The 24130-nt window shown below is 38.5% G+C and overlaps 1 protein-coding gene across 4 annotated transcripts in view; it reads left to right on the forward strand.

Annotated features, from left to right (window-relative positions):
• The window catches only part of Rit2 (Ras like without CAAX 2), a 337828-nt gene that overhangs the window by 65412 nt on the left and 248286 nt on the right, over positions 1-24130 (forward strand). For all 4 annotated transcript variants that reach the window (XM_060377524.1, XM_060377523.1, XM_060377522.1 and 1 more), the window contains exon 2: positions 12346-12402. In XM_060377524.1, the coding sequence (XP_060233507.1) occupies positions 12346-12402 (57 nt within the window). The remainder of the gene's footprint in view (positions 1-12345; positions 12403-24130) is intronic.

Here is a 24130-nt window from a genome sequence, read left to right on the forward strand (position 1 = left end):
AAGAAAGACATGATGGAACTGCATCTCAGACAGTTGAGGAAGATATGCTGATAATCATGATGATCCTGGTGGCACTGCTGGTGGTCATGACAAGACAATGGAGTGGAGAATGAGGCATGGCAGGATGTATGACCTGGAGCCCGCTTTAATATGTCTTTTCTCCAGCCATTTGTTTTACTCACAACATAATAAAAATGTTAAGTTTAAGCAATTTTTCCAAGTCATAACACGTCCCTAAATGAGAGAAGCGTGACTAATCCCTTACGACCAACCCCTTAGTTTCATATTTCCTATCTCAGGTCTTCAGTTCCCAAAGGGACAGTGGGACTGACTGTCCCCTGCCTTTGCTATTAGATTATATCATTATGCAGAGTGCTTCAGTCTAGTGCTTTCCATAAGTAATCAAATTCCCTTTGAAGGGTGGGTGTGGTTAGGAGAATTAGTAATGAATGGTCTGCTTTTGTACAGCCGTTCAGTTGTTTTGTGTTACTCTGTAGGAAACAACTCTTTTCTTTTTATTTTTCTTTTTTTCCTATAACTGACAGTCTGCCTCTGGCCATAAACTGCTAACATTTCAAGGGGAAAGATAGATGATATTGTCAGATTTCTTGGAAACGTAAATTGGATGGTTTCATACTGCATTATGCAAAAGAAGAACCGTTGATTTAAAGTTAACTAGAAAATGAAATTGTAAATTATGGGAATCCCTGAATAATAAAGTGAAAATTTAAATTAAGAGATTCATAGAAGGGAGAGATCAAATAAAACATGATTACTTTTATTGTATTAATCTCTTATTACTTTTATTTTATGGAAGTTCAAGCCATTTTTGGGTCTTTATTCATTGTGCATATTTACTGAATATTTTATAAAAATTTTAGGAATCACTACACCTACACAAAATATGTTAATTATGTAACCTCTAATAAATCAAAAGTGTTTTATATGAAATCTGTAAGTATTGTAATAATCTGAGAAAACAAAAGATAGCACCTAATTAAAAAACCGTTCTTTCTTTTCACTTCTAAATTTTTTAAGTTTATAGTCAATGACTCAACTTTTCTCATCAAATTTCCTCTTCATACCTGTACATTCTGTCCATACATCAATCAAAATAAACTGTGACGGTGGCCTTAATGATCACACTATGAAGCAGGACTTATTTCCCCTTACTATGGTTCCTTAATTTTCTCTATGGCTGTTCAATTCACCTGCAACAAGAACATTTCACTCAGCAATTCATCCATACCCCATGTAAACAATTACTTCTAAAACCATATATAAAGCATATAGCTTTTGTTATCATCCATAAAAATTTAAATTAAGTTGAATTCCTTGTAATGGTTTCTTGAGATGTTTAGGAAATTGTAAAAGACATTTCTGTTTACACAGCTTTAAAGAATTCCTTATGGAAACTCAAAGGATATTAAGATAATATTCAAACCAAGATTGGGTTAGTTAAAGGATTGTTGCTCTTTCAGAGAGGAAGATGGTGACATTTTATTTTTTTAAATTTGAAAATGCCACATTTTTTGACTGTTGTCCCCCATCCTGTGTGTTTGAGCTTATCTTTTATATAAGACTTTTTCTCTTTTCCTTTCAAAATACACTGCATCTATGCTACAGACAAGGCCAGGCAAATAGCTAAGTTATGATGATAGAAAGCATGTGGAGGAACATGATTTGTATGCATGCAGAGTTTGTAACATTTCCTCCAAGGTCTTCTCTTGCAAATATCCAGGAATTCTCTCCTTTCACTCTGTTGTAGAGTTTCAGTGGTACTTGAGAGTGTGGGGAGACCCACTTGATGGAAGGATCCCATTCTTCTATCTGTGATCTACTTTGACAGGAATGGGAAGTGAAGAACTGTAGTGAAGAAACTGGATTTGCTGTAGCCATTTCGAGTCTTACACTAGGAAATCCCTTTAAGACAAATGGAAACTAGTAGACTCAGGCTCCCAGATCCATTAGCCTTTCTGCTTCTGCATGCATGTGTCTGAATTTTTTAAAGAATTTTGTTAACTACAGATCTGCAATTACAGAGAAGCAGAGAGAAATGACAATAGAAGAGGCAAAGAAAGTATAGTGAACTACAGGTAAAATCAGCCATTGGAAGAAATCCCAACTGCCCAATACCGAAATCGCCTCCAAGTTTCTATTCACACAGGCAAGAGGTGCAGTGTGGTGAGCAGCAAAGCAATCTGCTTCTAAGAGGGAGATTTGTACAGAGAAGGGCTGGATCAACTCCTAGACATGGCAGTTGTTAGGTCTCAAACCTAGCACAAATAGATGATGCGCCCATTTAAAGGTGTCATCAAAGCAGACCTGGCCACCAGGTTTTCCTGTATCCCTCAGTCCCTCTCAGCTATGGGACATGGTTGGCATATACCTTGACTTCTACCCTCTACCCCACAGGCTGGGCTGCTCTTCCACCAGCTTCAGTTCCCTGTATAATCCATCTATTTTGGTTACCTGCCCTCCTTTAGTCTACTGCTTACCTCCTTGGCCCCTTGGTCTAGTCCCCATCCCAACTCCTCAAATGATGCTGCTCAGTCTGGTCATGTTCACTCTGGACTCTCCCAGGTGTCCTGCCTCTGACTGGGTCTCCCCTCCCCCCACACCTTATTTTCATTTACTTATTTAATCACTTTGCAGCCTGATCTCAGTCCTCTTATTCCTCTCTTCCCCATTCTACCCTCACACCCCTTACCACCTATTACCTCCTTTCCTTCTCAGAGAAGGGAAGGCCCCAAGGTGTATTATCCCACCTGGCACCTCAAATCACCCCAGGACTAAGTGCATCCTTTTCCACTGAGACCAGACAAGGCAGCCCAGCCAGAAGAAAGGGATCCAGAGGCAGATAACAGAGTCAGAATCAGCTCCCACTCCAATTGTTAGAGACACACATAATGACTAAACTGCTCATTTGCTACATATGTGTAGAGCATCTAAGTCCAGCCCCCTTTACCTACAATAAACTTCTGCTTTCACTATACCTAGCCATACCATAGTCATGTCCTTCCTTCCTTCCTTCCTTCCTTCCTTCCTTCCTTCCTTCCTTCCTTCCTTCCTTCCTTCCTTTCTTTCTTTCTTTCTTTCTTTCTTTCTTTCTTTCTTTCTTTCTTTCCTGAAACCCAGGATGAGTCATGTTATTTTCTACTTATTTCTTTAAATGGAAAACTCTTGGGCTGGAGAAGTTTAGGGTAGGGGCAGGGTATGTAACAGGTAGAGACTGAGGGAAGCCGGAGAATCTGGCAGCTAGCTCTACTTTGATATAAAGGTCACCCCAGTTAGCCATTTCTCCTGGGTTTAAGACCTAACAGCAGTGAAAGAAATTAAATATCATACTAGAGGGAGAGAGAGAGAGAGAGAGAGAGAGAGAGAGAGAGAGAGAAATGAAACACCCAAACCCATCAGTGACTTAGCACTTGGTAATGCTTCTCAAGCTAAAAAATGCACTTGTTGTGCACATAATCACAGTATGATGGTTGGATTTTATATACAAGTTGGATGTTCTAATACCACATTTTACATGATCCACATAAAGAATTTGGATCAAGACTGTTAGAAGCTTTATGAAATCTAATCAGTTCCCAAGCTTCTTCTTTAGTGTCCTGATTCTTTGGTATTCTGATTCTCCCTAATAGTGACGGCTTCCCACTGGGTTCAACAGGGCAGACACTGATATGAATTGTAAAATGTAGACTGACAATGACTTTACTGCAAGCAAATCTTTGAAAACAGTAGATTCATCTATTATCCAGTTTTGGTTTACTGTGGAAAGTTTTAACTATTTTGAATAAGTCAATGCTGTAAAACATTCTGATTATCAAGGCAAGATCTGTTCCATCCTGAGTGTTTTTATTAAGTAGGTTTCTAAAGTCTGTGAAGAGTTGTCCTGGCCTTAGTGTTGGATTACTTCTTTTAGAAATACTCTGTGGAGGACCTCTGAAAGACTACCCAGCAGTGTATAAAAACAGATGCTGAGACTCTTAACCAAACTTTGGGCAGAGTGCAGGGAATCTTATGAAAGAAGAGAGAGATAGTAGGACCTGGAAAGGACAGGAGCTCCACAAGGAGAGCAACAGAACCAAAATACCTGGGCACAGGGGTCTTCTCTGAGACTGATACTACATCCAAGGACCATTCATGGATATAACCTAGAATCCCTGCTCAGATGTAGCCCATGGCAGTTCAGTCTCCAAGTGGGTTTTCTAGTAAGGGGAACAGGGACTGTCTCTGAGATGAACTCAGTGGTAGGCTCTTTGACCATCCCCCACTGAGAGGGGAGCAGCCTTGCCAGGCCACAGAGGAGAACACTGCAGCAAGTCCTGATGAGACCTGATAAGCTAGGGTCAGATGGAAGGAGAGGAGTACCTTCTATATCAGTGGACTTGGAGAGGGGAATGGGAGGAGATGAGGAAGGGAGGGTGGGATTGGGAAGGAATGAGGAAGGGGCTACAGCTGGGATACAAAGTGAATAAACTGTAATTAATATAAAAAATAAAAATTTAATTAAAAAAAGAAATATTCCATGGTGTTTTAAGGGAAAGTAAAGACATAGGTGTGGTGAGCTCTGTGGAAATGTTTCTAAAATTTGTATGACACATTAACTTTTCAGGTTTCAGTTTTCATTGTCTATGATTGAACACAATTGGTCATGTTTCTCCGATTGATGCTTTGAACTTGTTCCCACACAGGGTTAAAAAAAATTAAGGATTGCTCTCCAAGGGAGCAAATCCACCTCACAAACATAAATGGTAAGACAAGTGTATGAAAATATAATTTCTTTTTTTGTAACTTTTTTTATTTTTAATAATTTATTTATTTATTTTTGTAATCTTTTTTATTTTTATTTTATTAATTACAGTTTATTCACCTGTAGCTCTCGCCCTCTTCCCCTCCCAATTTCACCCTCCCTCCCTCTTATCCATCCATGCCCCTCCCCCAGTCCACTCATAGGGAGGTCCTCCCCTTCTTCTTTCTGATCTTAGCCTATCAGGTCTCATCAGGAGTAGCTACATTGTCTTCCTCTGTGGCCTGGTAAGGCTGCTCCACTCTCATGGGGAGGTGATCAGAGAGCAGGCCAATCAGTTCATGTCAGAGACAGTCCCTGTTCCCATTACTAGGGAAACCCACTTGGACACTGAACTGCCATGGGCTACATCTGTGCAGGGGTTCTAGGTTATCTCCATGAATAATTCTTGGTTGGAGTATCAGTCTCAGAAAAGACCCCTGTGCTCAGATTTCTTGGTTCTGTTGCTCTCCTTGTGGAGTGCCTGTCCTCTCCAGGTGTTCTTATCTCTGCCTTCTTTCAAAGATTCCCTGCACTCTGCCCAAAGTTTGGCTATGAGTGTTAGCATCTGCTTTGATACCCTGCAGGGTAGAGTCTTTCCACCCTGTGTCTGTGGTAGGCTCCTGTCCTGTTCCCTGTTTTCTCCCTCTTCTGATGTCCATCCTTTTTGCCTTTCTGAATGAGGATTGAGCATCTTACCCAGAGTCCTCCTTCTTGCTTAGCTTCTTTAGGCGTACAGATTTTAGTATGTTTATCCTATATTTTATGTCTAATATCCACTTATGAATGACTATATACCCTGTGTGTCTTTCTGCTTCTGGAATACGTTACTCAGGATGATCTTTTCTAGTTCCCACCATTTGCCTGCAAATTTCATGATTTCCTCATTTTTAATTGCTGAGTATTATTCCATTGTGTAAATATACCACAATTTCTGTATTCATTTCTCAGTTGAGGGGCATCTGGATTGCTTCTAGCTTCTGGCTATTACAAATAAAGCTTCTACGAACATGGTTGAGCAAATGGCCTTGTTGTACACTTGAGTATCTTTTGGAAATATGCCTAGGAGTAGGATATCTGGATCTTGAGGTAGCACTATTCCTAACTGTCTGCGAAAGCACCAGGTTGATTTCCAAAGTGGTTGTACGACTGCATACAGATTGGGAAAGGATCCTCACCAACCCTGTATGTGACAGAGGGCTAATATCCAGAATATATAAAGAACTCAAGAGGTTAAACAGCAACAAATCAAGTAATCCAATTGAAAAATGGGGTATAGAACTAAACAGAGAATTCTCTGTAAAGGAATATCAAATGGCAGAGAAACACTTACAGAAATGTTCAACGTCCTTAGTCATCAGGGAAATGCAAATCAAAATGACCCTGAGATTTCCCCTTACACCCATTAGAATGGCTAAGATAAAAAACTCAAGTGATTTACCATTTGATTGATTTCAGCCCTGAGTTTGATTATTTCCAGCCGTCTACTCCTTTTTGGTGTGTCTGCTTCTTCTTTTTCTAGGGATTTTAGGTGGAAAGGATCATCCTGAGTTAGCTGTCCCAGAAACAGAAAGACACACACGGTGTATACTCACTCATTTAGATATATAATATAGGATAAACCTACTAAAATCTGTACATCTAAAGAAACTAATCAAGAGGGAGGGCTCTGACTAAAATGCTCAATCCCCATCCCGAAAGGCAAAGAAGATGGACATAAGAAGAAGAAGAAGAGAACAGGAAACAAGTTAGGAACTTGCCACAGAGGGCCTCTGAAAGGCTCTGCCCTGCAGACTATCAAAGGAGATGCTGAGATTTATGGCCAACTGTTGGACAAAGTGCGTGGAATCTTATGTAAGAAGTGGCAAATAGTAAGATCTGGAGAGGACAGGAACTCCACAAGGAGAGCAACAGAACTAGAAAATTTGAACACAGGGGTCTTTCCAGAGACTCATACTCCAACCAAGCACCATGCATGGAGATAACCTAGAACCCCTGCACAGATGTAGCCTATGGCAGTTCAGTGTCCAAGTAGGTTCCATAGTAATGGGAAGAGGGACTGTCTCTGACATAAACTGATTGGCCTGCTCTTTGATCACCTCCCCCTTAGGGGGGAGCAGCCTTACCAGGCCACAGAAGATGACAATGCAGCCACTCCTGATGAGATTTGATAGAGTAAGATCAGAAGGAAGGAGAGGAGGACCTCCCCTATCAGTGGACTTGGGGAAGGGTATGAGTGAAGAAAGGGGAGGGAAGGTGGGTTTAGGAGGGGAGGAGGGAGGGGTTTATGGGGGGATACAAAGTGAATAAAGTGTAATTAATAAAAGCTAAAAAAATTCAAATGATAAAACCTAATTTCTTTTTTCTTTTTTTTTAGTTACATTATTTATTTATTTTTTATATTAATCATAGGTTATTTACTTTGTATCCCAGCTGTAGCCCCCTCCCTTATTTCCTCCCAATCCCACTCTCCCTCGTCTTCTCCCTGCCCCTTTCCAAGTCCACTAACAGGGGAGGACCTCCTCCCCCTCCATCTGATCCTAGCTTATCAAGTCTCCTCAGTACTGGCTGCAATGCCCTCTTCTGTGGCCTAGCCAGGCTGCTCTTCCCTCGTGGATGGGGAGTGGAAGAGCTTGTTATTGAGTTCATGTCAGAAATAGTCCCTGTTCCCCTTATTAGAGAACCCATTTGGACACTGAGCTACCATGGGCTATATCCGAGCAGGGGTTCTAGGTTATATCCATACGTGGTCCTTGGTTGGAGAAACAGTCTCGTGAAAGACTCCTGTGCCCTGGTATATTTGGTCCTTGTGGTGCTTCTGTACTCTCCAGGTCTTACTAACACTCCCTTCTTTCATATGATTCCCTGCTTTCTGCCGATGGTTTGGTTATGAGTCTCATCATCTGCTTTTATATGCTGCTAGGTAAAGTCTTTCAGAGGCTGTCTGTGGTAGGCTTCTGTCCTGTTACTTGTTTTCTCCTACATCCAATGTCCATCCCATTTGTCTTTCTAAGTGAGGATTGATCATCTAACCTTGGGTCCTCCTTCTTGTTTATCTTCTTTAGGTGTATAGATTTCAGTATATTTATCCTATCTTGTAGGTCTATATAAGTGAATGTATACCATGTGTGTCTTTCTGCTTTTGAGATACCTCATTCAAGATGATCATTTCTAGGTCCCACCATTTCCCTGCAAATTTCATGATTTCCTTGTTTTTAATTCCTGAGTAGTATTTCACTGTGTAAAAGTACCACAATTTCTGTATCCATTCCTCAACTGAGGGGCATCTGGGTTGTTTTCAGGCTCTGGCTATTACGAATAAAGCTTCTATAAACATGGTTGAACAAATGTCCTTGTGTACTTGAGCCTCTTTTGGATATATGCCTAGGAGTGGTATGGCTGGATCTTGAGGAATCACTATTCCTGTTTGTCTGAGAAAGCACCAGATTGATTTCCAAAGTGGTTGTACAAGTTTGCATTCCCACCAGCAATGGAGGAGGGTTCCCCTTTCTCTGCATCCTCTCCAGCATGTGTTGTCATTTGAGTTTTTCATCTTGGCCATTCCGATGGGTGTAAGGTGAAATCTCAGGGTCATTTTGATTTGCATCTCCCTGATGGCTAAGGATGTTGAGCATTTCTTTAAGTGTTTTTCTGCCATTTTACAATCCTCTACAGAGAGTTCTCTGTTTAACTCCGTTCCCCATTTTTTAATTGGATTACTTGATTTGTTTCTTTTTAACTTCTTGAGTTCTTTATATATACTGGATATTAGCTCTCTGTCAGATAAAGGGTTGGTGAAGATCCTTTCCCAGTCTGTAGGCTGTTGTTTTGTTTTGATGACAGTGTGTTTTGCTTTACAGAAATGTCATGAGGTCCCATTTATTTATTGTTGCTCTTAGAGCCTGTGCTGTTTGTGTTCTGTTCAGGAAGTAGTCTCCTGTGCCAATGAGTTCTAGGGTATTCCCCACTTTTTCTTCTAGCCGATTTAATGTGTCTGGTTTTATGTTGAGGTCTTTGATCCACTTAGACTTTAGTTTTGTGCAGGGTGATAAATATGGATCTATTTTCATTTTTCTGCACATAGACATCCAGTTGGACCAGCACCATTTGTTGAAGATGCTGTCTTTTTTCCATTGAATAAAACCTAATTTCTAAAACACAAATTTGAAATGAGATTCCAGCCATTCTTTTTTTTATTTTTAATTAATTATTTGTTTATTAATTACAGTTTATTCACTTTGTATCCCAGCTGTAGCCCCCTCTCTCATCCCCTTCCAATCCCACACTCCCTCTGTCTTCTCCTCCCATGCCTCTCTCCAACTCCATTGATAGGGGAGATTTCCTCCCCTTCCCTCTGACCCTGACCTATCAGGTCTCATCAGGAATGGGTCCATTGTCTTCCTCTGTGACCTGGTACAGCTGCATTCCCCCCAGGGGGGTGATCAAAGAGCCAGCTACTGAGTTCATGTCAGAGACAGTCCCTGGTCCTATTACTAGGGTACCCACTTGGAAACTGAGCTGACATGGGCTACATCTGTGCAGGGATTCTAGCTTATCTCCATGCATGGTCCTTTGTTAGAGTATCAGTTTCAGAAAATACCTCTTTGCACAGAATTTTTGTTTCTGTTGCTCTAAGTTGCATTTTTCATAGATATCCTGGATTCTGATCAAAAGGCTGATTTCCAAGTTATGCTGAGATTTTCAGGTGTGTTCCTATTATGTCCTACAGGTCTTCATAAAACCACCACGGTGTAGGTGACTAAGTAAACAGGAGGAATAGAGAATGGATAGAGGGAGGTTGTCTGGCTAGGCAGAAGAAATCTAAAAGTAGCTCTCTGTGGAATCTCTCTAGGCCAGGTATGAATTCCCAAATGCTTCTTGTGAGCAGGTCATCTCTGGGGTAAATACAGAATATTAGATAGAAACTGTGTGCTTTTCCTGTTTATGTCATAAATGAAAATTTCAGTCATAAGTGTTCTTTCCTTATTATTGCAAAGGACAGCCTTTCAGAACTATGGCTTTTATGACTTTCATTGGTAGAGGCCCAAAGTTTCTTTAAATTACTAATTTGAAATGCACTATATGTGTGTATATATATATATGTAATTTTAAATATTTATGTTGAATATATATGTGTATATATGTATGTATGTATATATATGTGAAGACACATATATATGTTCAACATAAATAATTAAAATTATTTTTATAAATTTTCTTATTTCCTTAAAAAGAAAATGGCAATTAAATATTCTATTAGGTGTTCATTTTGTAAACATTAAAGAAACTTTTACATATTAGTCTACTAAGATTATGTTTTTGAATTTTTAGAAACAAAAAAGCTGGCTTCATTTTCCTTGGTTCTGTCTCAGTGACAGGCCAGAACATTTATAATTGAAGGGCTTTTTCAATTACCCAATAAACAGTGGGCTTCCATTAAAGCAAGCATCCAAGCATATACGCTCTACATTCTTATAAACAGATGTAGTGGTTGACTCTGACAGATTATTTTTGATATTAATTCTGTGATTCTTAAGTTTAATATTTAAATACAACAATCAGCGTTTTAAGGTAATAATGTGTTTTTCATTTAGATGTGCTCTTAGATTTTAGCTTCTACACTCTTTCCCAATATACGGTAATGAATTAATGTAACTGTATGAATGTTTTCTGATGTTCCAGAAAGCTTCTAGGAATATCACATACTGGTAGATTTTAGATAAAAGGTTAAAATTATGGTTCAAACAGTGTGATGTTCGAAAAGATAAATTGAACATTATTAGTATTGTTAAAGAAGCCAGAACTGGAAAATAGGTACAAAAGCAAAAATCCTATTCTGTTAAGAATTTATTACAATAGAAGAAAAAAGGTAGGTGTTGAACTAAGAGACAAATACGTCAACGACTGCAGAGAATTCAGCCAGTGATTAGGCTGGAGGTAGTGGAATACAATGGAAGACTGGGGCGAGCTTAGCGGAAGCAGATTCAGTGGGTTTCTGCTGAGAGATGACAAGTTGATCAGATCTCCTGAGACATGGCATGAAGAAGATGCACAGTTATTGATGTTTTGTATTAGTTTTCTTTGCATGGCTCTAACTAATACCAGAGAGAATAACTTGAAGAAGAAAATACTTGATTTGCTCATGGTTTCAGACTGTGAATTCTGTATTTGCCTTGCCCTGTGGGGTTGGGAAGAACATGGTGATAGGAATGTGCTGGCAGAGGTGGGTCTCCTGAGGACACACAGGAGGCATAGCTCTAGGAAAGGACTGGAGACAAATATCACTCAGGGCCACTCAGCCTCCAGAGATCTGCTTCCTCCAGCTAGGTTCCACCTCATGACATTTTCACATCTTCCCAAGCCAGTGCCATCAGCTGGGAATAAACAATCCGTTACATGGTTCTGTAAGGAACATTTCATATTGAAAGGATCATCAGATGTGAATGGTGGGAGAGTCTATCTAAATAGAATCAACACAATTCTTGCTAAAACTGAGTTATCAAAAATTACAACACAGAAGTGCAAATGTTGAGGTTTAGATGAGAAGAGGGTTAAGTTAAACCAGATTCAGTGTTGGCTGGAGTTTGAGACTGGGTGCTCTGACACAGATACTATTTTAGAGCATGTAATGAAGGCTTGCTCAGGAGGTTTGAGCACCAGGCACACACTTAGACTGAGAGGTAGAATGGCTGTGCAAAACTCTGCAGGCTGTTATTGTATTCAAGGCCATGGTCTTTATCCTAGTAGTCAGTAATAGGCTGCTTATGAATGCTGTTATGGTACCATTTTGACTTGCCTTGTAAGTCAGAATTCAGAAAAAGAGTGTCTAAAAAATAGGACCCCGAACCAGGGTATAGCAGAAAGAATCTGGACAGATTGGAAAGGTGTTTCAGAGGAACTGGATATTTAGATTATTTGTATGGAAGATAAAAGAAGGGAAGGATCTAAAGACATTTTCAGCATGTCAGCACAAGTAGCTTAAATAGATTTGTCATGAGACAAATGCTGAGGTGGTTAATCACTTCAGGAAACAGGCATGTGTTCCTTTATTTCTACTGAGACAGACTGAGGATATTCCATTTCAGCTTTAGATATACTGAATCTTTCAAGCTGAGATGACAGATCACCCAAGTCATCATTAGTTGTTCAATTTGGAGCCAGACTTCTGACCACTCAGCTGGTGACAGAGACATAGAGTCAGCTGGTATCGTAAAGCTCAGGACCCAAAAGATTCCATATACTTCTTGACAGCCAGACACTTCTTGGCTCACCAGAGCTAACAGAGAGGCCCTATCACTCGGCCATGCTCTTCTTAGACCGGGCATCGTGTTGCACGTAATTTGAACATATTTACTACAAATGTATAGTATAGACCTTTTGTTTTTCATAACTGTTTGTTTGTATTTTCATTATAACATGTTAGCTAATGCCGTGTAATCAACGTAGTCACTCACAGAAGAGAGGTACTTATTAGAAAAGATTAAAATGTGGAGCTATGCTAATGAATAATTTATAGGTAAGGGCTGACAGTGTTTTCTTTTTTTTTTCAGCAGTGACAATGCAGTTTATAAGCCACCAGTTCCCGGATTATCATGACCCCACGATCGGTAAGTCCAAGCTGTTTTGCTCTTCTAGCTCGAATAGATACACGAAATAAGTGGGTTTTAAGCACTGTTGATAATATGAGAGAATAAAAGTACAGTTCATTTTCTCACACAGCATATAAATACACATGAATATACGTGTATGAATTTCTGAGTCATGAGAGAGTATTTGTCGTTCCTTCTCATAATGCACTTTCATATTTTGTACTTTGTTCAAGTTATTCTGGTAAATGATAGTTGAAATCCATTATGCTGATTTCTGGATTCACTAATGGATATTTTCCATTAGAAAAAAAATGAATTAAAAACCTCTGCTCTGAGTAATATAACTGATGTGATTACTACACACGGATCACATTTTCAGTCTCTAGTATCTGATTGTAGAATTAGTTACTTCTCTTGATGTTGCATTTGGGGAAGCATTTAAATACAGGCCTAATTTCACTTAACATCCTTGTTTGTTGATGAGGAAACTGAGACACAACGAACCAAACTATGATTTGTGCTCCAAATCCAGAATACTTAATTCCTCCAGTGCAATTTCCTCCCAGAATAACAGTGGAGAAACATGCCACGAGGAACAAGTTTCTCCCCTGTTTGAAGAGAGAAAGGTGCCTTTAAAATTAGTTTCCTCATTCAGAAAAACTGCTTTGGAGACAGTTGGGAACTCTCAAGCACAGTCCACCGTAGTATTCTTTGGCTAGAAATGCATTAAGCTTCAGGTTGCATTAGCATTACTTCTCGGCAAGTTAGGCACGGAGCTGCAGGGCTCCTTATGGCTGGCTGGCGGGATGAACCAGTATGTGGGTCCTAGAGAGTGAACCCGGGTTTTCTGCAAGGCCAACTAGCGCTTTTACTGCGGAGACACCTTTCCAGGTCCCACTTTTTACTTTTAAAAAGTGTAATAGTTCCTTAAGAGCTCCTCATTAGGTTTACTGAATTAATAGGATTTAAGTACAGCAAGTTCACAGAATTGCTAACCAGAATGGACTCCCTAAGGAACTGAATTTTGTTTCTGAAAGCAACCCCGTTGTACCTTATTAGAAGTGATCATCTTCAGCGATTATTTGATTATTCAATCAGCCAGTTTTTGAAACGCCTTAATTTTGGAATGCTGACAGCCTTTTATCACCTACCTTGAGTTATAGACATGGGAAAACCTTTTGCTAAAAGCTCTGAATCTTGCACATTGCTGGAAAACTAAGTAATATAATACATAACATGATATCATCAAGCACACTTTGTTGTTCATTATTTTTCATGTCTGTGTTTTGTATATACTGGTATTACATATACCAGCCCCTCTTCCAAATCCTTCATGTGTAATATAATTGCTAAAATAAGGTAATAGATGTAAACAAACTATTAGTGCCTATTTTACAAGGAATACATGTGGCATGTATAGGTCTGACTCTTGCAGATAGATTGTAAGAACACCCATTTCTCGAGATTAGGCTACCTGGACATTCAACGCTAACAGCTGAAATTATACTTTTATCCAGAAGTAAACAGCGCGGTGTTGAAAGAAGGTTGAAAAATGGAAACAGCAGTTGATTGCTCTCAATTTGACTCTCCCATCATCTCATTTCTTGGCTTCTGTAATGGGATACTGGTTAACAATTTTCCATTGTTGTCCTGATGGTAGAGGGTGAAAGGCTCAGACAATTTACTTTGTGTCTGTTCCAGCTGCTTAGCTTCTCTTCCTGATGACTTAATGACATCTCCAGGGGAAATTCGCGTTATCGTGGCTTGACTATCTTACAGATTAGAGAAGAATAACACCCATCCTGGGTACTTATCTCATAACTGCAATAGGGAAGGAATATTTACAGTACTTATCCAAATCTATTTGCCATATTACCTGAGATTTCTAGATACATATCTTCCGAAATAAGAGAATTAGTTTGTTGTTTTTATGCTCTCACCTTTCATTTAATCCTTCTTTAAGATAAATATAAAACTGAAATTTTTAGACTATATAAAATTAAGAGAATATTGGTTATTGGCAATGTTTGTCTCAAAGGAAGGATTCTGCTTTATATCTTACTGCTCATATATTCAAAGCCAGTAACCAGTAATTTTCATTCCTATAGACAGTGGCTATTGTATGACTATTTAAAGTTGGCTCTATTTTTCCAATGGTAAAAGACTTCATGCAGGAATCACATTAGTAATGATAGATAAGAATATGGCTAAAACGAAGTTGAAAGGGAACATCTCTAAGCATTTGACATCATGCTAAATATAGCCTGATTTTTTTCATGAGAAATTATTACAGAAATATCACGAAGTCACATCCCTATTAAGACCCTGTTGTCTGAACCTTCATGTCAATAAATGAACATGCTCTATAATGCAAAAAACTTTTTGCTCTCCATAAATAAAAATATAAATATCATAGTTCAAATGCTCAGATATTTTCAATTCAGGAAGAGGAGTTAGAGGAAGAAATTCTGTGAACATTTGATCCCTTGAAGGGAGTCAGTGGTATAAGAGATCAATAAGTTGGCACACTGGAAGGACTTAGAAAGGATGGAGAGTAGAGTCCCGGCTCCTCCAAGCTCCGCTTGATACAAACTCGGTTCATGTGACATGAATCTCCTGGTACCCACTCGAGAATTCAGAAGTCCTCTTCATGAAGGCTTTTCAAGGAAGTCTGGAATTATTAGAGGCTTTGAGAAAATAATCTAAGATTGTTTGTTAAGATATGTCCTTTAGCTTCATTGTAACTTGGAGTTTAAGAAGTCTTACTACACACAGTTATAATAGAATTTAAAAAATAAGTTGTAGTTATTTTTCTTTTCTTTTCTTTTTTTTTGTGAAATAAAAGACAAATTCCCCTAAAGTGAAGATGCAAATGTACCTATCATGCTTTTATTTGTAGACTAGCCATTGTAGTCCACATCATTGTTCAAGGCACTTTCATATAGTTTGAATTGTTTTTGTCTATGATTACTGTTACTCAGTCGAAGACCAACATGAAACCCCAGGAACTCAAGCACCTGACTTGACTAATTAGCAAAGCTGCAAACAAAACTTTGAACTAGCTTTCCATGGATATGATATTAGGTGACAGGTGGACCCTGAAGGACTTGTCTTTCCTGCACCTAAAGAGGATTTTAATTTTGAATAATTATGTATTAATCAGGAATTATCTGCCTCCTTCTGCTATCACATGCAGGTATAATATTAAACATGTATATACATATACAGAGCTCAAACAAAGTTGGTTGCCTTTCCAGTGCTCCTGAAAAGGTGGACAAAATGAAGAATAAGTGAGACTATATGGTGAGCTAATTAAATAGAAAATAGTGGTGTTTTGGAGAAGGGCAGTTTAGTATACCACAGGACCAGAAGGTAGAAGTATGTTTTCTTAAAAGATAAAAATCACATTTGCAGAGTGAATTGGCTTTTATTTACTGGCCATTAATGAATCATCAAAGCCTCCTTGCTGAAAAAATGGACAGGAATTCCTACTAGCCATTGTCAGAGTGATGGCATTGGTACTGATTGGGCAGAAAAAAAATAGAAGAGAAAAAAAATGCTGATTATATAACGTTAATTATTTTACATTTTTTCGGTAGCGTTAAAGCAAAGTTGATCTCCTTATACTTCTGTATTGATTGAAGCACACAACTTTTCATGGCTAGTTACAGGCATGAAGAAAATTTCCTTGAAAAATTAAGAATATTATGCACAGGTCATAATTATTTTTCTGCCTCTTTACATCCTCTTGATTTTCCTCTGTATTCAATATAAATATATTTATAAGGTATTTTAAAGGTATTGTGCAAGCTGCAGGAGTCAGCTCTGTAGAGAAATAGGCAAAGATTATATTTTTTATTAAGCTTCCTTATTTTGCTTCCCCCCCCTCTTTGCCTTTAAGAGCTGATTGTGTCTTTTTATCTGGAATCCAGTTGTCCATTTCTTTCTCATTGAATTATGATGACTTGAGCTCATTATATTAATGCAGGACACAATTTAGTTAAGCTGGCCTTAAGGACCTATTCAATTCTTTCTTACAACTGCTTTTCCTGCGGAAGGAAAACAACTTGAATAAACCAAAATCACTCATGACATAGTTATTCCAACTGCTGCAGTATTTATTTGGTTTTCACAGAACAGAAATTCATGAAACTAACTTTATGGTTATATTTATAATCTTATTTTCAAGGATGTTACATTCTCATAATTGAATAGATTGAAAATGCTTTCCTTCTTTTAGTGTTTTAGACCTTAATTTCACTTACACACTATGAATACCACATAATAACCCCACTCAAAAGATTCATATTCTTTTTGGGCAACAGGCAAGGACTATAGAAATATAATGAAGTACCACATATAGAATATTCTTTCTAAATCACTTGGCATGCTTCTCTAAATAAGGAGCTTTTTTAAGTGGCAAAGTACTTCAATGAGATGGACAGGACCTCTGCAGAGCACAGGGCATATTAGTGTGCAAAGCAGAAGGGTGGAAAATAGTGCAGTTGACCAGCACAAGGCACAGTTCCCACACTGTTTACATGTTGCAGGATCTCTGGGAGAATACAAACTTTCCAAATGGGTTTAAAGAACTAGTGTGGTTTCCAACAGACTAAAATGTTCTACCCAGCATTTGAAATGTGCACTATTAGTTTTCACTTCTTTGTGTCACAAGAAAATCCTTGTTAAAATGCAAATGCTCCGTGGGGAGGTGGTAGTGCCCCAAGGAATATAGAGTCACTTATGTGTTAGCACAGATTAATGTATGTCATTATTCTAAAGAGCGAAACAGAGCTGTGGTCTGGAAAGCACTACGGAAGAGATGGTTATGAGGGCGGGAGAGATTGAATGCCACTATTGTGAAAAATGAGTGCCACGAAGTCACTCTTGACAGAGACCAAGATGTGGAGACACAACTGCCTACCATGTGGTTGAGCAGAGGTGGAGGGGACAGGTAATTCACATGGAACCCAGTAGGTTGGAAACAGAATTCTAGCATCATCATTGAACCAAGCTCCAGCAAATCAGGCTTCCTTTGAGTTTCCGTACACTCGGTAACCTTTTCCTGCCTGTTTCCACTAATATTTGTTCCTGTCACTTTGAATAACTTCTTTACTTTTTACGAAGCAAGTTTCAGTTCAACATTTAGATCCAAGCATGGATACAACTCCTTAGAGAAGATGGCTTCGACACTGTCAGTGGTTACCCAGTGTCTGCTTCCTCTCCATCTCTCTGTACAAACTGCCATTAACAGAAATTCTCTTGGATTTCACATACCTTTTGACTTGGCATCCAAGATGTCTGGCTCATTTCCCCCTCTTTATTAGAGACAGCCTCTTTATTGGTGTCCCTAATTTTATTTTATTAGCCTAATTCTTATCTTTCCATTCCATATTTCTCTCTGAATTCCCATGCTTGTTTATCTACCCTCCAACCAAGCTTTCCTATTTATTGTTCTAGTGTGTCACGTTACTGGTCACAAGCTTCCATCAATTTCCTTTACACCTATGTAAAAGTCAACATATTGACCAAGTTCTTCAGGCTCTTGATGACAAAATAAATAAGTTTATGATTTGATAAGGGCTTGGCAAGCAACCTGGCTAGCAATTTTAAGACCCTGGTTTCAGTCCATAAACTGAAAAATAAATAATGAAAAGGTCTTCAAGGACAGCACACTTTGCCCATCTGATTTAATGTTTTGTTGTTGAACCTCATCCCTTTGATTTTATCCTCACTGGTCTCATTGTTCCTGGAGTGTGCCAGATGCTTGCTCATCTTGGCACGCTTGCATTTGATCACCTTTTCTGGGAAAACACTTCAGTGTTTAGAGCTGACCTCATTACTTCTTCAAATATTTGCTTCAGGGTTTAAATGCTTCTTTTCAATCATGCTTACACTAGCCCTCACCATAACTCCTGATAACTTTCATCATCTGTTTTTCCATATCTGTGTGTACACACACACACACACACACACACACATATACATGTATGTATTCATATATAAATTTTTATCTAGGTTCTATAAGTGAGAGAGCATACATAGTATTTTTCTTCTTGTGTCTGACTTATTGCTATTTGTTTCTTGTAATATGTGCTACAGTCTAAGTATTTTTTCTAAATGCAACACAATATCTGACTTTATAACTAAAGTCTCATAAAGTCCAGATCAGTGTGTGGTTCACAGAAGAAAGGCCAAGAAATTGGGTGGATGAATGGCAAAAGTATTTATTGCACCATCAATTTCTGTCATGTTGGTGCCTATCTCATATGTAAGAAAGAGGTGATGCTGTTCTTTCTCTTGATGGCCATGAAAGATAATATAGGAGCAACCGCTTCACAAACTGCTTGAGATGAAATGGACGCTTGACATCCTTGGTAGAATTTAATTGAACTGGAGAGTAATGGTGAAAACAAAAGCTGTCAGGGAGAACACACCTATGCCTTGTGCTCTTTTGGGAAGTCCAAAAAAATCCACGCATTGTAGATGAAAAGTAACCAGAATGTCACCTGATTGCTTTTTATTCTACCATTTTAGCTTGAATTATTTAAAGTGCTTATGATTACCAGACGTTTTTCAAGAGCAGAACTATGAATGGAGAGCAAATTATAATTAAAATTTCTCCTCTACTTGCTGTGTGAAGTCTCTTTTAGAAACCCGGGTGAGAAGGGAATATCAACTGTATGACAGTGATTTATACAGAATATGAAAGATGCCTGGGAGAGATACTGAGTCAGTTGAAGGAAATTAACACAACTGAAAGCTTAATCACACCAGGATGTGGGTGTATGACACATCCAGACTGCGCTAGCCCTCCGGGGCAGAGTTCTTTACAATCTCCTTAATGCCTCCAAAGACCAGAATTTATAGGTCTGAGTATTAAAAAGACTCATTCAGATTATTCTCTAGTAACACAGCCATTGAAATTCCTAGGTAGCCATCTTTGATGACAACTATGTTCTCTAATGAAAATGACTGTGGTTAGTCCACACAGAAGAAGCTTTGGAAGGAGACTGTGGTCCTACGGCAGAAACGCTCCTCAGCATTTCCTTTGTTTATTCAGTGATTGTAATTAGGGGACATTTGTTCTAAAGTCAAATGACTTGTAATTATATTTTGTCTGTTATTTCAGTAATTTCTTTTAAAGGGCATGGTTGGTGTTCTATTGGTTCTTAATAAGCCAATTACATGAAGTTGGAATGAGAAGAAAATGTCCTTATAGTATGACCTACCAATTAGCTGATTGCTGGCAAAGTAAAGTGAGATGGACACTTTGTCAGCGTGTCTGAATAGATCTAGCCAGTTGTACATTTACCTCCTTGAACCCACACTCACATTTTCAAATGGAAGGTGTAAATATTGTATGTAGGAATGTATTTAGAATTTTATGTACCTATTGATATTTTCAAGCATTAGTAGATCAGTAATTCAGATTATTTGTCCAGGTTTTATGCTTTGGAATTAGTGAGTTTGTTTCCAAATCTCTTTTTTCTTTTACCTTAAATTCAGAGACTCTTTGAAGAGAGTCTATGTTAAGGACTATGTATGATTTGGATTAAGGTTAATTTAATATTGTAATTTTAGGTACCATGTCAGTCTATTTCCAGGTGAGAAAAAAAGAGATATTCTCATATTTCACATAAAACTTTTCCATATACATTTGTACAACATGAAAAGAAACCACAGAGATAGACATTTAGAACTACTTAGTCAAAATAATCTAGATTAAAAATTTCTAATATCAGAGATCAGACCTTTACTCTTGCCTGATGCGTCTAAAACAAAAAGGGGGAACTGTAGAGAGCTGCATAATGCCGCACCTTAAAGATGGAGCTGGTTTCCACCTTCCACCTTTCCGATGGTGAGTGCTCTCTGTCACGAACAACTCCACATTTGGCTAAGGCTGAGGATCTGGCTTGCTTCCATGTATGTGGACCTATCTGCATTGCTCACGTGGCATGCTGGGGCTGGCTACCCAGAGGCTATTTAAGCTGTGGGCTGGCTTTCCCCAGGGTCAGATGATTGTTCAAGGTTCCTGAATAAACTGCATTGAAAAAAAAATTTTGAATGTCAGTAGTTTATGTTGTGTGATTTGATGTTCACTGATTAAAGATAGTCCATAATATGCATTCTCACAGAAAGGGGAGTAGTTGTCTTTAACATATGCACACATTTAGATTTTTGTGAGATGAGATTTTAAAAGAGGAATAAAACAAAAAATAAAAATATTTTATAATTCATGTATATCCTATACAAACAGAACATGTATGATAGACAAGGAATGATTTAAATTTCAAAGTAGTAGACTCCAAATGAGATATGTCATTTTCTGCTAGCCATTGTTTCAATACGAGCCTTTGTTTTTTACATATGTGAAATAGTGATAAACACATTTTTCTTAGAAATAAAAGCAGAACTTTTCAAACTAAAGTCAGCTATTTTGAAAATTGATTGAAAAAAAAAACCTGTCAAAACAACCACCATATAAACAACTACTTTTACACAATAGAAAATGGTTTAAATTTTAAATGCCCTGTTCTTATTACTCAACTCACACAATAATAATAATAATAATAATAATAAACTTTTGTAGAAATATTTTTTAGAGAACAAACAAAGGACATAGGTGATTTGTTGAATTATGTGGTGCTAGAGCCAAGTTCGGTACAAGAAAAATCAGTACATTTCATACTTACTTGGCTGCTGTAATATTTTATTTTACAACAATTCTTTTGTGATTTAAGAATTGAATATCATGAATATCATCACTTAAAAGATTAGCATTTCACTCTGGGAAAGGTATGTTATGTTTGTACAGTCAGCACTATCAGAGACGTAGAGGCGGGAGGAGCAAAGTCCAAAGGGACAGCCTAGGTCACAAAAAGATGATGACCTAAAAAAAAAAGTCCATTGATAATACTCACAACAAAGCAATGGTTATTTCTCTTTAAAGCATCCTTACATTCTGGTGCATTAAGGAGGAGGGAAGCTTCTATAATATGATGAACTAGTATCTCTCCAGATGTTGATGCTGTGGGAGGAAGGCAGAAGCTGAAATTACTGGCTGGTGGTTGTACTTTTTCATTTAACCTTAGACTGTCATGTTTTGTACATGCTACCCTTCTTCATTTAAACTAATTTCCAGTTTGTTGTGTTCCTTTAATTAGTCCTTTATTTCTCCTCACTTGGTCTTTTTTAATGGAGCTATCTGCATTTCCCACTTCTACACTTTCTTTAAGATATTCTTCTCTCTCCATGGAATTAGAGAGCAAGAAGGCACGAGCTAATGGGGAAACAGGTGTTAAGAAACAGTTAACAAGGGACCCTGGTTTAATTAGTCCACATAGTCCACAATGCTTGTGGATAACTGTTCTTTCTGTTCAGCTGTAGGTTCTACATTTCATACCCCATATCCCAAATAATTCTATGTGGAGAAGGGGAAATGGTGATAGTAAGAAAAAAGTTCAGGGTAGGTGAGTTTCTTTGAGGCTATTGTTAAGAGAAGATGGTAACAGCATTTTATGTCCATGTTTGCTACCTTGATGTCTGTGGATTCAATTATGTCTCCTCAACCATAGCTTGAAAAGATTAGAACATCCCAGAAGTGAACAAGTGCTGTGTGTGTTATTCACTTTCCTTTTCAGTGTGGTAAAATTCCTGGTGTAATGATTGCAAAGGAGGAAACAATTGTTTTGACAATTATTATTATTAGAGGTCTTAGTCCATCCTGATGGAGAGTATGAATCACAGCATGGTAAGCAAGAAAGCAGAGAGAGAGAGAGAGAGAGAGAGAGAGAGAGAGAGAGAGAAGAGAGAGAATACCTTTTACCACAGGCTTTCTCCATTTCCCTTTATTCTACCTGTCCATGAGCCTATGAGATGGTCCCAAAGTCATTCAGCCTCTTACCTGGGCATACCCTCATGGAAATATGCTTTACTAATCTTCCAGGTGCCTTTCAATACAACTAAGTTGACCAGTCAAAATTAAACATCACACTACACTTTAGCATCTTTATATTTTTATGTTTATTTTTACTGTTGTTAATCTCTGTATTGAATGTGTAGATTAACCTTTATCACATGTATTTGATGAAGGATTAAAAAACTATGTAAAAAGTTATTCTTCTCTGGTATTCACCACTAATAATTGAGGAAACGTTATTATGTTCAAAACCAAGGGACATTCACCAGTAATGTAATATGTTGGACTCCTAAAGGGTATTCAAGACTGTTGATCATGCCACTATGGTGAGAAACGCTGCTTCCCTATGCCATCAGCAACAATGTACTACTAAGTCATTATTTTCAGGCTTCTCTGATGCTCTCAAGGTTCATGGTGCATTTTCACCATGCATCTTCACAATACATGCATTTTCACAATACATCTAAGGATCATTGGGGGTTTATCATAGGGCATGTTTTTTCACTGACATTCTCTCCAAACAATCTCAGTTCCTTCCTTCCTTCCTTCCTTCCTTCCTTCCTTCCTTCCTTCCTTCCTTCCTTCCTTCCTTCCTCTCTCTCTCTCTCTCTTTCTCTCTTTCTCTCTCCTTCTTTCTTTCTTTCTTTCTTTCTTTCTTTCTTTCTTTCTTTCTTTCTTTCTTTCTTTCTTTCTTTCTTTCTTTCTTTCTTGTAGGGATGATTAAACCCCTCTCATGTTAAGTGAAGCCTCATCCACTTCTCTATGTCCTTAATACCTATCACCATACATTTCATTGCCAGAGATAAAAACAGCACCAGATTCACTAAGATCAGAAGGAAGGAGAGGAGGACCTCCCTATCAGTGGACTTGGGGAGGGGCATGCACGAAGAAGGGGGAGGGAGGGTGGGACCGGGAGGGGAGGAGGGAGGGGCTTATGGGGGGATACAAAGTGAATAAACTGTAATTAATTAAAAAAATAAATAAAAAGTAAAAAAAGAAAGTGAATACCTCATCTTCATCCTGTTCACTTTGTTAAACTCATTCTCTTTTTACAGTAATACTTCAATAGACATTAAAAATTTTATCATCTGAAAAAAAAAGAGAGAAAGAAAGAGCAAGTGTTGAAGACTCCAAATAGGACACCAGAGAAAGAATTCCATCATGTCTAACTTAGCAAACCTGTAAGCTTATTAGAGTCACTGCTAGGACTATAGCTCAGGTGCTTCTTAGCAGTCACTTCAGGAGCGACCTACAAGTTCCTATATCCAGAAATTTACCCACCATGCTTAACAGAACCTTGCTCTGTGAAGGTTCCTGCACCTCTTTCAGCCAGTTTGAAGACTGATCAGATTGCTGCTGATTATAACCTTGGTGAGAAACCTTGTGGGTCTCACAACTTTCAGGTGTTTCTGAACCTTGCAACCTGAATTAAGTTCCTGGGTCTTGTATTTACTTCTGGAGTCTTTTTTAAAATTATTTTATTTTTATTAATTACAGTCTATTCACTTTGTATCCCCCTTGTAGCTCCCTCCCTTTCCCCCTCCCAATCCCACCCTCACTCCCTCTTCCTCACCTGTGCCCCTCCCCCAGTCCACTGATAAGGGAGATCCTCCTCCTCTTCCCTCTGATCCTGGTCTATCAGGTCTCATCAGGAGTGGCTGCATTGTCTTCCTCTGTGGCTTGGTACCGCTGCTACCCCTCAGGGGGAGGTGATCAAAGAGCAGGCCAATCAGTTCATGTCAGAGACAGTCCCTGTCCCCATTACTATGGAACCCACTTGGACATTGAACTGTCATGGGCTACATTTGTGCAGAGGTTCTAGGT

Source organism: Meriones unguiculatus, chromosome 2 (assembly GCF_030254825.1).
Source record: "Meriones unguiculatus strain TT.TT164.6M chromosome 2, Bangor_MerUng_6.1, whole genome shotgun sequence".
In the NCBI taxonomy this organism is placed as follows: domain Eukaryota; kingdom Metazoa; phylum Chordata; class Mammalia; order Rodentia; family Muridae; genus Meriones; species Meriones unguiculatus.